The 14,211-nt window shown below is 43.6% G+C and overlaps 1 protein-coding gene across 2 annotated transcripts; it reads left to right on the forward strand.

The window, feature by feature from the left end:
- Positions 1-1,064: 1,064 nt before the first annotated feature.
- Positions 1,065-13,438, forward strand: HDAC3 (histone deacetylase 3). Of its 2 annotated transcripts, XM_081917860.1 has the most exons (15): positions 1,065-1,217; positions 2,093-2,175; positions 2,688-2,830; positions 4,037-4,118; positions 4,619-4,675; positions 4,767-4,822; positions 5,512-5,645; positions 5,877-5,957; positions 6,053-6,126; positions 6,349-6,413; positions 8,401-8,490; positions 8,607-8,665; positions 9,710-9,789; positions 11,297-11,454; positions 11,685-13,438. In XM_081917860.1, the coding sequence occupies exons 1-15, from the start codon at positions 1,163-1,165 to the stop codon at positions 11,752-11,754; spliced, it is 1,287 nt and encodes a 428-aa protein (XP_081773986.1). In that variant the 5' UTR covers positions 1,065-1,162; the 3' UTR covers positions 11,755-13,438. The 2 variants fall into 2 exon arrangements, with proteins under 2 accessions (XP_081773986.1, XP_081773985.1); XM_081917859.1 differs by lacking the exon at positions 11,685-13,438 and having other exon boundaries at positions 11,297-11,652.
- Positions 13,439-14,211: the final 773 nt, after the last annotated feature.

Raw genomic sequence — 14,211 nt, forward strand, 5'->3', positions numbered from 1 at the left:
AGTGATACGAAAATAAAGCAAGGGGTCTCTTTCAAGTGTTGCAGGTAAATAAGAATGTGGTTTTGAATCTGGGAAAATTCTTTGTGTAACTACTAACACCTAAATTCAAATACAGTGGTACCTCGGGTTACATACGCTTCAGGTTACAGACTCCGCTAACCCAGAAATAGTACCTCAGGTTAAGAATTTTGCTTCAGGATGTGAACAGAAATCGTGCTCTGGCAGCAGCAGGAGGCCCCATTAGCTAAAGTGGTGCTTCAGGTTAAGAACAGTTTTAGGTTAAGAACGGACCTCCAGAAAGAATTAAGTACGTAACCAGAGGTACCACTGTAGTATTAGAGCCACACATGAAGGTTTGCTGTTCACTGTTGTTTTGGGTATTATTCTGAGAGCAAACATTTAGTGGACATAAGGACCCATGACCGCAGCTGCCACATACTCGTTTAGTGTGGCAGCGCCTGCACTGTGGAACTCCCTGCCTATTGAGATCAAGAAGGCACCTTTAATGTACTCCGTTCAGCGCCTTAGACAAACCTGCCCAGATGCTTAGAAAGTTGGAAGTGATTTTAATCTGCTTTGGTATTTCAACGTTTGAATACTTTAAAGCAGAGTTGTGGATTTTTATTGATTTTTCCTTTTTGTAAACAGCTTTGAGGTTTTTCACAATCAAGAAGTACACATTTTAAGAAAGAAAGAAATAAAATGGAAGCTTTCCCCTTCTTTCTCCGGACCTTTAGTAATCGTATACATATCTATAAACAGATATCGATATCGACAGATATGTAATTACTTCCTATTCTGTTCTCTTTTCTTGAGCCTTCGCTGCAGCTGGCTCAAAGAACCGCAGAGATCGCGGCCTGTGCGCGTGCGCAGGGCAGAGAGGGCGGAGCCACGATTTACTTTCATTACCGACGCGCCAATCCCAACCGACAGAGGCCAAGCAAGTTGTGCTATAACTCCGCCTACGCTCCTCCCACGAAGAGCCAGGTCTCTCGTTTTGGGTCTCGCGAGAGCGGCCAGGAGGAGCCCGGGCGAGAGAGCGGTGGTGCGCTTCACTTGTGGGCGGAGCCTCCGTGTGTGCTTCGGCGGCGTGGTGACGTCGTCGGCGTGGCAGCGCGCGGGTCGCCCGTTACTCGGCGGGGCCGTTCCGCGAGGGGTTGCCATGGCGAAGACGGTGGCCTACTTCTACGACCCGGACGTGGGGAACTTCCACTACGGTGCGCGGCGCGGCGGCGGGGTCTGCGGGGGCCGGTGCGAGGGGAGCCGGGGGTGGGTCGGAAAAGGCCGCAGTTCGGGTCTTGCCGGGCGGAGCGGAGCGGGCCGTGCCGAGTGGCCCGCTGCCTCCGCCCTTCAGAAAACAGCCCCCGCTTTAAAAATAAGCAGCAAGAGTTCCAGTCACGGAGGTTTCGCTTCCTCCCCAACGCCTTTTAAATCCACTCTCGTGGATCTTCTATATTTATATCTAGTTTATCTTCTATATTTATCTTCTATATTTATCTTCTATATTTATCTAGTTTTAACTCTGTAGTCGTTTAATTGCCTCTTCATGGTTGTATTTTCAGCTCCGAGTCCCCATTTGACATAGTCATAATAAGTAAGTTAATAGTCATAATGATCACGGTCTTAGGGGGTGGGGGGAGTCTGGGAGAAGCCCCCAAGATGGCCCTCTCCTGTGTTCCTGACCAAGCACGCCTGTGAGGGTGGTGGAAATTGAAAGGATATTTTGACTGAACCAAAACAAAAACCACACACCACCAAGCAACCATACATACATTATGTGGAACCTATATTTATTTAATTTAGGGAACACTCTTATGATAAGATGTAGTGAAGCTATGTGTTTAGACAAGGAATGAAACCAATTGGTACTTCACTCAGCTGCTCTTAACCATGTAAACCTTAATCAGTGGAGCTATACTTCTGCTATAAGGGACTCGTATGTATCAGCATAATGTTCTCCCACAATACTACTTCTATCTCCAGTTGCACTTCTTTCTCTAAGTGCTAGTAATGAGCTAGGTCTTAATGAACCTTTGTTTCTGGTATGGGGATGTTGATTTCACAGTGTTTTTTTTCTTTCTTATTGTGTTAGGAGCGGGACATCCCATGAAGCCTCATCGCTTGGCACTGACCCACAGTCTGGTTCTGCACTATGGACTCTATAAGAAGATGATTGTAAGCATTGCATTTGCTGGTTTCAAGGCAGTAATATTTATTTTAGGATATTTTTATCCATTCCTTTGTAGGTATATTTCAGAATCTGCATACAGCACATGTAAAGCCTCTCGCAAAGTGTGGAATCACTGGAGGCAGGACTCAGCAATTTTATTGACTTTGCCACCAAGCCAAAGCATTTTAGTTTTCTCACCTTCCCCTTTCCAATTTGTGCTAAGAAAGCCCCCCCCCCTTTCCCGCAATTGTTACGTATTTGGCTGTGATACCCAACTTTGAGAGTGGGAATTGCTGCACAATTGCCAGGACAATTCCTATCCACCTCTGCAGCTTCAGGTCTGGGAGGAAGGCTCTGTTCATTAAGTTCATAAAACTGCAGCAGCTCACTTGACATGGTGAGCATGAATATAGAAGTCTGAGTAGGGATAGTGTAAACTGGAACTTTGAGTCTGACAGCTGTACAGCCTTGATCTGCTGTTGAATTCAGTCCTGAATGGGAGAAATTTCTCTTGCAGGTATTTAAACCATATCAAGCATCTCAGCATGATATGTGCCGCTTTCATTCAGAAGATTACATTGACTTCCTTCAGCGAGTGTCTCCAAATAACATGCAAGGATTCACCAAGAGCCTCAATGCTTTCAATGTGGGGGATGACTGGTAAGTGCTGCATACCTTCTAGATGCATCAGGTAGATAGGGCCCAAAATGTGTGGTGTGGGCAGGGTGGATATTCCAGAGGTCCCAAATGCCTTCTCGAACAAAAAAATACTGGTCTTTCATTGCAATATTGTTTGTTTCATTTTTTTGTAAATGGCTTGGGGGTTCTGCATATAATCAAGTGGTTTTAAATTTTTGCTAAATAAATCTACTACAGATGTGAATGACAGAAGAAATATGATAATGTCTTTGTTTGGTTAGAAACAAAGATTTACATGTGGAAATATATGTGAGGATGTAGAAGGGTAGATGATTGACTGATGTGAATGTGGTGTGAGAAGGGAAATGGAATGCCATGCAGAGAGATTGACCTTTATTCATGTGCTCTATGAACATAAGCCAACAGTAAAAATTTGCTTATTTTCCTGGCTTCACCAAGGATGTGTACTACTGTAACAGAGCTGAAGATCTCATATGCAGAAATCTTAATGTCAGCAAAGCTTTTTAGAGAAAAGTTATGACTTATTTAAGAAAAGTCTAAAAAGTTCCTAATTCTTGAAGTGATGTTAAAGCACATGGAGTTAGGCTAGAAAATACTGAGGAAAACCTAGTTTCCTGACATACTTAGACCACTGCAGAACGTTTTGTGGTTTACCTCAGGTGCCAAAATATCTTGGGTCGGCCCTGCTTACGGGAGCACCAGGAGGCTTACTAAAGCCTGAGGACTAGCAAAGCTGGTGCTTTCTTACACACACACACAATATATTACTGTGTGCCTCCAGTCACCCATGCATTGTCAAGCTCAAGGGGGAGATTACTGCAAGGTGCTTTATGTGGGGATACTTTGATGTTGGCCCAGAGGCTGCAGCTAGTGCAGAACATGGCACAGTTGTGTTTCCAATTGTGGGTAATGCCCAGCCCCTGCTCCATGATTGGGAGAGGGCTTGTCATGTTTGCTGGGGATAGGCACTTGCCTTGGCAAGTAGAACCATGGACCTTTGCAGATGAAGAGTTCTGAATTATTAGACGACTTGCACACTCCTATTTCAACTGTGGCTGCTAAACAAAAACATTGCCTTGCCTGTCTTGTGTTTCTTATTCACATCTAGCAATATGGTCAGATCTTCCATACCCAAATAGCTATTTTGGATTGGAAAGTTTCTGCCATGTTATCCTGAACTAAGTGTAATTTTGTGTTCTCTCATAGTCCAGTGTTCCCAGGGCTGTTTGAATTTTGTTCTCGATATACTGGGGCTTCATTGCAAGGAGCAACACAACTGAATAATAAGGTAACAAGGTGATGTCATCTTCACATCCTTAAGTTGCTGTCAACCAGGTCGCTCTAAAATTTGCTCTGTAATTTTTTTGTGCAACTAAAATGGTATTCATAATCATTGACTCTGGGGGAGCTTTATGATATCTGATATGGTGTGGTGGGGTGCTCAGGAACCCCCAGTTCAAATCCTACCTGGGGCATGAATTCACTTGGTGGTTTTTAGCCTCCCATCTCCAATATGAAGGTACTAAGTCTGACCTACCTTATAGGTTTTTTTGTGAGGAGTGCAATGAAGTGCTTAGAATGCTAGGAAGTATAAATGCTAAATACTCTCATGGTACAAAACTATAACTCAGATAGCCTTAACAGTTTGTTGTTGTTTTTTTGCAAAGGCAGTCAGCAGAGTGAATGGGGTAGCTTAGGATATAGGGATTCATCATCCCTTGGTAAGTATTGCTGTTAAGGCAGCATAATCCTCTTTAATTTGAGCTAATGTCCTCTTTCTGTCCTTAGATCTGTGATATTGCAATAAACTGGGCTGGAGGTCTGCACCATGCCAAGAAGTTTGAGGTAATGAGGCAAGTCTACTTTCCTTGCTTTGGAGGGTAAAGAAAACTTGGTTGCTTTTCACTGACTCACTTTTGCCTTTTTTGTGTTTCAGGCTTCTGGGTTTTGTTATGTCAATGACATTGTGATCGGCATCTTGGAGCTTCTCAAGTAAGCAGTTGGTGCAAGCAGTGCATAGGAGGAGGGGGGAGTTGGTGGTGCTGTAAATGGCATAATGGAGCTGCACTAGAGATTGTGTCTAAATGGCTTCTCTGGTGCTGGTGGCCCTTCCCATTCCCTTTCCATTGAACCTTCTTCAAGTGTACGATCATAACATGATAATTCTTGTTTAGTTGTGTCTGGCTGAGTCCAGATGTGGTACGCTTCTTTCCTACCTGCACTTTTTTGTTCCAGTTTAAGAAATGCAATAATTAAGCCCTGGCTTGGCATTTTTTGGTGCAGTCTTGTGTTTGAAAACCCCACCCTGAATGGGGTTTGGATCTGGTGCACGTTATGCTTGCTTAACTTAAACTGGCATAAATTACACTGGCTCCCACTACTTGGCATTGCTCCCTTCATCAAGAAGGCTAAGTTATTCCTTCCTCCTCCTCCAGTCCGGCTTTACAGATAATTTAAACACATTACCTGCTTGTCTCCAATCCCATTCTGCTGCCCAACTATAAATTACATACAAATGTTTCCCTTTCTGATCTACGACATGAAATACACCTTTTTGGTGAGTAAGAAACTTGGATTGGCAACTGGGTGAGGGGAGTGGCTGTGCAGCTTGGATACAGGATTTCACCCTGGTGTTGCCAGCTTCCACCTGCTTCTCTAACATGTCTTTGGGTTTCTGACAGATATCACCCACGTGTACTGTACATTGACATAGATATCCATCATGGCGATGGTGTTCAGGAGGCTTTTTATTTGACAGACCGTGTCATGACAGTGTCCTTTCACAAATATGGAAACTACTTCTTCCCTGGTACAGGTAAATAACTTTTTATTGCTTATTATAAGCTGGATTAAAGATGCAATACAGATTTCATTTTGGAAACCTGCAGAGTGCTTAGATATAGGATAGGTACATTAGTGTGGGGATGTTCCAGTGGTTAGCTAAAAATGGAAATGGGATTTCTTCAGGCTATGGATTAGCTAGGTAGTAACCTATTTTAAAAATCAAAGTTTGAATTCTGCACTTTGCCCCGCTTTCACCCGCTAGGTGACATGTACGAAGTGGGAGCTGAGAGTGGCCGTTATTACTGTCTGAACGTACCTTTGCGTGATGGCATTGATGACCAAAGTAAGTGGAAGGCTTCTCTTGGGCTGGATATTCTGCCTTCTGTGCAGATTGCAGCAGAGGAGCTATAACAGCAGAGTCTTCTCTTCTCTTTGAAGGTTACAAACACCTCTTCCAGCCAGTCATTAATCAAGTTATAGAGTTCTATCAGCCCACGTGCATAGTGCTGCAGGTAAGAGGATGGAAGACCTAAGCAGTGAGAGTCATGGGTGTGGACTTGCATTTCCTTTGTTGATCACACAGAAGAACTAGTGGGGGGAGGGTTGGGAGATAGGTGGGCTGGCTGGGATGAGATGCGTTCCTGATATTCTGTTGTGAGTGTTTTGGATAATCAGTAGCTAGTGCACCAATACTGTTGTTTTCTCCTCATTTCTTCTTCTTTGCCTCCATTAAGTGTGGTGCTGACTCGCTAGGTTGTGATCGTCTTGGTTGCTTTAACCTCAGCATAAGAGGACATGGGTGAGTCCCTTTAATGAGTTGAGTAAAAGGGCACATTGGAACTGAAATGGAAGTGATTGGATCTCCCACCCTTTTTACCCTTTAATGCAGCTGTGGGAGCTTCACATTTGTTTGGACTAGTGGTGCTGGAGGGGTGAGGGAGAGGTTGACCCCTCCCACAAAGCGACTATTAGCCCTGCAGCAGAAAAACACAGTGGAATTAATTGGTGTGTATGTGATTGAAAAACAGTTTGAGAAAAAGTTTAACACCTCCACCTGTTCTGCTTCAGTAAAATCTGCTTTCCGATGAACTTGCTATTGCCCCCCACAGTGGAAAAATGCAGGTGTACTATATTTATTTCCTGATATAGGCTAAATAGCTGCTTGCTATGGTGAAAGAACTATATTGCAAAAACAGTGCTGCTGGTCTGATAAAAATTAGAGCCTTTGTGGTTTCTTCAGTTAAAAATAAAGCAAAGCTGGAAGGGTTGTTCTTGCATTCTGGTTGCTTTTGAAGGGTTGCTTTTCGAGTGGGGAGAAGTGACAGGGATTGCCTCTCTGCTCACCTAGTGGTCCATCCTCTTTGCTTGCTTGTTGCCTGCCAGTTAATGTGGAGCTGGTGGTGTCCACTTGCTTCACCCCTTGAAGGGGTTCTGCGTGGAATTGGGAGAGATGCACTTGAGCAGAGGGATGAGAAATGCATGTGTAGTGTTGTGTTTGTATGAGAGAGAGCTGGAAGGGGGAGAGTCATGCGTATGGTCTGTGAGAGACTGAAATACGTATGTGAGCAAGAAGTACAGATGAATGTGTGCTTTGAGAGAGGGAAAGATGCACTTGGGCGGAGAGGGAGACGCATTTGTGAAGTGTGTGTGAGAGACGGTTCTCTCTCTCTCTGTGTGTGTGTGTGTGTGTGTGTGTGTGTGTGAGAGAGAGAGAGAGAGAGAGAGAGAGAGAGAGAGAGAGAGAGAGAGGTGTGTGTGTGTGGCCACCTTGTTTATTTTTCCTAATAGTGTGGAATAATTGCCATGTGATCTCCACAAGCAGGACATAGCTTATTTCCCACAATAAGCATGAGGTCTGGAAGGGGGAAACAGCAGTGCATGTACTTGCTCTAATTGTGCTTTGCCCCAACGGCAGTCATTTTGTGACAGGCACTTTCCCCAAATTCAAAATGTGCCCACTGCTCCAAAAACTTTGGCGACCCCCTGCATTAATGTATCTGTGTCCCATCTTTTTTGGTCCTTGGTAGTTAGCAGTTTGAAACCCTGTCTCCCCCTCCCCATTCTGAGAATTGATTCTCACCCTGGCACATGAGGATTCGTTTCTGATTTTCTGAGCAATAATGTAGTGTTATGTCAAACTTTGTTAATTTTGTGCTTTGTAGCAGGGATGGTATTGTTGTTCCACTTTTGTTAACATGTTTGGATCAGTTGTCCCCTCTGTAAGTAGGTGTGTTCTATAAGGCACACCTATACAATTATCTGCTTTGTCACAAAGACAAGATAAGGAGAAAGCTTACAGGTTTTGGTTGTTCTTTATTAATTATGTATGCCTCCCACAGTTATACTAAGAATTGCCTTGTGGTGGTACAGATGGGTTAATAGTACATACCTACCTAGGCTCTCTTTACTTTTTTTCAACCTTCACCTTTGAAGTCAGTAGTAAAAGATCAGCATTTAGCTCAGAATAAGTTATTGTGTGTATTTACACACTACATAATATAGATTACTCAATCTTTTCAATATTTAGGACTTTAGAGCGTTCACACTGACTCTTTGTGCTGCATATATTTTTCTGGGCTTTTGACCAGTCTGAAATAAACCTCCCACTTTTAACGCGCTCAGGAGCATACACCTGAGTAAATAGAGCCTGTGTTGTTAGTTATTTGTAAATTTTCCAAAACCTATTTGTAGCCATATGAAGGGTGATGGTTTATGTACAACACATTTATGAATGTAAGCAAATTTGAGAGGAATTCATTTCTAAATTTTATAACTTTGAATCCTAGGGAATGTGTAGAATATGTAAAGAGTTTCAACATACCCCTCCTGGTGTTAGGAGGAGGTGGCTACACAGTTCGCAATGTGGCCCGGTGCTGGTGAGTCTTCTGGAAACTTTTGTTGATAATGGGTTGGGGCTTCACCTTCCTTGGATATAAAATGGCACAGGTTTGTGTCATGGGAAGGCTTCACTGTAGTCTGCCTTTCATTTTAGGACTTATGAAACATCATTACTTGTAGATGAAGCAATTAGTGAGGAGCTTCCATATAGTGGTAAGTTGAGGACCTACATGTTCAAACGTCACTGATGTCACTTGTAGCATATTTAGTTTCCCCAAGTTATTAGTATCTAGATAACTTAGGGGGATGGTTCAAAAGCAATGACAAGGCTTCATGGAGTAGCCGCTGCCACCTGTAGTACCTTGTTGCATGTGCTGGCCAGGGCAGGTGTGGTGTGCAGAGGAAAATGTCAGCTCACTATATTGGTGTCCAGGTCCTGGTTGGGCCCCTTGTTATCATGTGGCAGCAGCCCGGCTGATTTGGGTTCTAGCCCACCTCTACCCTGAAACACTCCATTTTGGAAGTTGCTCTTGGCTGCTGCTAACAATGCTGCCAGTGGTAGCTTGTGCCCCTTGTTAGGGCAGATACAGTGGGGAACCTCTTGCTGGTGGAACTGCCCTGCCAACAGAGGCAGTGTCTGTGGGTTGGGCTGGGTGCAGGGATATCTCCACCTCATCCAAATTCTCCAGCATGATTTGTTGGGGGTTGGGGTTGGTTAATCTGTAATTCGCGAACAGCATCTTTCAGATTGTTTCAAAATATGAGGGTTAAGCAGATTTACGTGGTGGAGGTGGCGACCAACCTTTGGCCAACCTTTTCATATCTGCCTATGCTTTTCTAATTATTGGAGGCAAATTATTTTAAACCAGATTATTTAATCCTGTTACTTTTTCCACTTGGAGTTTTCAGTGGTTATTACATTTGCTCGTCAATATTGATTCCCAGTAATTCTGTGTTATGCAAACCGGAAAACTGATGGCATAACAGCTTCATAGATGAAGCAGAATTTGATTGTATGTTTTCATCAGTTCTAAGCAGCTGGAAAATCAGCTGATTTCATTAATTTACATAACGGGAGCCAAGGCATTGAGAGAGATTGCTCCTTCAGGAGAGTGGAGCTGCAGCTTGCTGTTCAGTTAGTTGTTGCATGGGCTTGTAGAGTTGTTTGAAAGGGGTTGTGCATGGATTTCCTTCTTATTTTAAAACGTATAAACATCAGTATGCATGTATCCACACTGATTGTCTGTCTCTATGCAGAGTACTTTGAATACTTTGCTCCAGACTTTACCCTCCACCCTGATGTCAGCACTCGAATTGAAAATCAGAACTCGAGGCAGGTAAGTAACTTTGGCCATATATATTTCACTTAGCTCTACTTTAGCCTCCCACCATGTCTTCTGCCTTGACATTTTCAAAAGTGGCAGCATTGGTGCTTCTGGTTTCCCAAAGCCCATTCCAAGCAGTAAGAGCTGGCCCTCTGGATGTTTTGAGACTACAATTCCTAACATCCCTGAACACTGGTCCTGTTAGCTAGGGATGATGGGAGTTGTAGTCCCAAAAAATATCTGGAGGGCCGAGTTTACCTAAGCCTGAGTAAGAGTGATTGGGATCATTCTGAACCTGCAAATTCATTTTGGGCAAATAGTTGTTATTATCATTGTTAATTTTATTCTATACTGCTTTATATTTTTAAGAAAAAAATCCTCAAAGTGGTTTACAACCTTCATTAAAACATCAAATAAAACATTACTGAATAAAGTCAGGTATACATTCAAAGCAACAGGAAACTAAAATATTATCTTAAAAGATTTCAAAATAAAACATTACCAAAGAGGTCAGCTATAAAATGCACATTTAACACAGCCAAGTTAGGGGAAAAATTATCTTGACCATTTCAAAAGAAAACATTACTAAAGGAAGTCCACTATAAAATGCATGTTTAGAACAGCATAATAAGCAAGAGACTAAAAAATTCTCATAAGCGTAGAAGACACCAAGATCAAGCAGGACCACCCAGCTGCAATCTTGATATTTTAAGAGGAGTGCGACTCCTGTCTAAATTGGAATATACTGAGCACTGCCTTTCTAATTCTATGAACTGCCTGCCAAATGTACCTAATATATTACATGGACTTCACATTGTTGGATTTCATCCAGATCGTTACTAATCACCTGATGTCATAAGTGACAATTAAAGGGATTTTTAATTTATGTTACAAGTGTCACCGTGCTAAGATTAGCAATGGCCCCGTTGAGAGAGAAAAGACAGCAGAAGGAGCTCCTATCTTTGCTCTTAGATTGGAGATAAGCTCTCTGTCTGCTCTTTGATTTTAAAAGCAGCATTTTTCTGTACCCCGCACAAACTCTGAGTGGGTGGAAATGCTGCCTTTTGCTCTGAAGGAGTAGGCAGAGGGCTTATCTCTAAACCTAGTGCTGCTGTGCTTAGCACCAAGATCCTAGACCTAGATAAAGGACCCATCTGCTCCTTAGAGAGGAATTTTATTTTGTTTCTGGAGTGCTCTGTTTGTGAGAGAGAGGGTGGGGGAGAAGAGGGGCAGTTCTGTGTCCTTGGTGTCTGGTACATGTTTTGTGGGGGCGGGGGCGGGATTTTGCTTCCCACTCCCTTAAGAGTTTTGCTTTTGTTTTGGCCCTGGCAATTTGGACAGGTTCCTGTCAGCCCTTGAGCCAAATGGCTTCTCTACTCCTGCAATAAGAGAAAATCTAGTGCCCTTGGCATTTCTGACAGCCAGGCAGGAGTGGTGGCTGGAACTTTATAAACATTTTCATACCTGAAGGCCTCTATGATGTGACCTGCTGCTTTCCCCCCTCTTGTCTTCTGACCAGTACTTAGATCAAATTCGGCAAACTATATTTGAGAATTTGAAGATGCTGAACCATGCACCCAGCGTCCAGATCCATGACGTCCCTTCTGATTTGCTGAATTTTGATCGCCCAGATGAGCCTGATCCTGAAGAGAGAGGTTCTGAGGAGAACTACAGCAGGCATGTTTCTATTTATCCCTCAAGTAGAAGCGTCCCGTGTTTGCACCCCAGCCCAACTGGAGGAACTATGATATGTGCCTCCCAGAACCAACACTACATTGATTTGGGCTTTTGCTTATTGTTTAGATTGCTGTTTTCCAGAAGCATGTAGTTGCTGCAGTTTTAGGTGGGCAGGTTTCCAGTGTCTGTGCTTAATTTTTGGGCTCCTCCTGTGTTAACTTGTCTTGCAGGCCGGAGGCTTCAAATGAGTTCTACGATGGTGACCATGATAACGATAAAGAAAGTGATGTGGAGATATGATGCCTGAATGATGGGAGTGTGAACAGTGTGGAGATCACAGGACGGTGGTGCTATAAGGATGCAGCGGGTTCCAGTGGAAAGCCTCTGTCCTGTCGCTAAGTGATGGCAGCAGGACTGCTGAATCATGCAATTACTGGGGCGCAAAAGACATTGAGAGGTTCATGGTCCTCCCAGAGCCTTTCCCACCCCTTGAGACTGTGCCTTTGCCACTGTTTGTGGAAAAAGAATTTCATAATTTCATGTTCACACAAGTCTGTTTCACTGCTGTGTGACCAGCTGTTGGGTCTCATTCTGCGGTGACTGTGTCCCCTTGCAGACAACAAGAAGCACTGTTGCACTTGGACATTTCTTCTGACTTCTTTTGAAACAGGTTTGTGTATGTGAGGTGTTCTGCTGAAGCAGCTGGTTTTAAATCCCAAAAAAGCTGCAGTGTAAAAGTCAGTTGTTTGCCAGTTTTTAAGCCAACCAGAGTCCCGTGTTAAAGTAAATCAGATAAAAGGGAGAACCGGATAATGGTTAATATTTTGCTGAGCCAGTAATGGAGGTTGGAACGGTCAGTTTTGCGGCTGACTCAACAATGCTGGTTCATTTAGCACAGATTTCTTCATAGGAGGTTATTTTTGTAGCAGCTCATTTTCAAAATCAGGGCATGTTGAAAAAACTTACCCGTGTGGGATATTTGAGGGACAGAAGGCTGGGGGTGGGTGGGTGTTGTTTCTTAATATTTCTTCTGGTAACACTGCGTACTTGGTACCAAAGTGGCATCCCCCCAAAAAAACCCTTGTCAATGGAGAATTTTGTTTTGCATGAGTGTTGATTACATTCACACACTAGTGCAGGGTTTCCCAACCCTTGGCCTCCAGCTGGTTTCATACTACAATTCCCATCATCCCTGACCACTGGTATTGCTAGCTAGGGATGATGGGAGCTGTAGTCCAAAAACAGCTGGAGACCCCAAGGCTGGGAAACGCTGGATTGTCCACCTATGTGCAACTCAGTGTACCCCCAAGAGTGACCTTTCCACAGACGTCACCTTCGGTTTCATAGAGGTCATGTTGCTTCTCAAAAGAATGTTACATGGATTGTAGGGAGAGACCTGGGCCAAAGATGGTTATGTTGTTGTGGAAAGTCCTTCCATTGTTGAGCTTCTCCCTTCTGTGACCCTTTACATATTTTAATGAGTCATGTGTTCAGGCAGAGGCTTTGTTCCTAAATAAATTTTAAGGAACTTTATGAAAGGAAAGCTTCCTGTCCCCTCTTCCCCCCTGAACCACATTCCATATTGTTCAGGAGGGTCCCCCAGACCACCCAGAGAGGATTTTCTTTTTCAGGGTAAGGGGGGATGCACACAGTGGGGAGAAGTGGACAGGAAAGATCTCTTCCACAAACTTCCTTAAAAATAAAGTTCTTTTTGGATCCAAGCAAAAATTTGAAAGGCTTCTCTAGTTTTAACTGCAAGTTCTCCTTCCTTTGTGACTACATAGCCATTGATGCAATGTGTGCCTCAGTTTGGCTGTGGTCTTACTGGTCTTAAGCTGTATGTGTACGGGCAGATACTTGCCATCAGTGTTATGAAGACTTCACTGCGGGTAGAATGGCAGAACAGCAACTGATCTTTTCTTCCTTATGCTCATATTTTACTAATGCTTTTAAAATATTAAACAACAGGATGGTGTTTTTCTTACCTGTTTTGTGTCTTTCCTTCTCCCCCTGCCTCTTGCATTGACATGCAGCCTGTACAGCAGACTCATTGACCAGTTGCGGCCCCCACATGCCTCTCTTTCTGGCCCTCAGAACTCTCCTTATGCTTGGCCCTTCACTGGACCTGTTTCACATCCTTCTTGAGTGTTTTTGCCTGGCTGGTATTTGTCCTCAAACTCTTGCTTGTCTGGAGGGGATACAAAGGACTGTATAGAAAGTATCCTGCTGTAGAAACATTTGCCTTTGTTGCCACTTTGCCTCTAGCCCTGCTTGTCACTGACATGTGGCCCTGGGAATAATAAAATTGTAGAATTGGAAGGGACCCCAAGGGTCATCTAGGCCAACCCCCTGCAGTGCAGGAATAAATGTCCAGAAGGGAATTTGGCCCTCCAACTGTAAATGGGTTCCTCATGTGTGATGTACAGTCACTTTCAGTCCTTTTTTTAAATTCTTATAGTAATGGAGCCCAGTCTCTTCTTTCACTTCTACAGGGGGTATGAAGTTACTTTTCATGGTTGTAGAAGCACTGTGGCACAAAGTGCTTTTTTTGCCACACATTCAGGAAGTGTGTGGGTGCATGGGCAGTAACTGGAAACTGCAATACACACATGCAAGGTTCTGTAAAGCTGAGTTCAAGCAGCCTAAGCCTCTGAAGACAGGACATTATTCACCACAAGACTGCAGACAGTATGTTGAAATGAAGGATTATTCACCCAGAAGTGTCCAAAATGATATTGTTCTAATTGCGACATCCGT

Source organism: Podarcis melisellensis (genome assembly GCF_964234715.1).
Source record: "Podarcis melisellensis genome assembly, chromosome: 7".
Taxonomy (NCBI): Eukaryota; Metazoa; Chordata; class Lepidosauria; order Squamata; family Lacertidae; genus Podarcis; species Podarcis melisellensis.

What these genes read in the sequence shown, in the direction of transcription:
- HDAC3 (XM_081917859.1), top strand. Translation starts at nt 1,163, where the DNA reads ATGGCGAAGACGGTGGCCTACTTCTACGACCCGGACGTGGGGAACTTC. An exon ending in ACCATGCCAAGAAGTTTGAG is followed by an intron (nt 4,676 to 4,766) that starts GTAATGAGGCAA and finishes TTTGTGTTTCAG; the next exon opens with GCTTCTGGGTTTTGTTATGT. An exon ending in GGCATCTTGGAGCTTCTCAA is followed by an intron (nt 4,823 to 5,511) that starts GTAAGCAGTTGG and finishes GGTTTCTGACAG; the next exon opens with ATATCACCCACGTGTACTGT.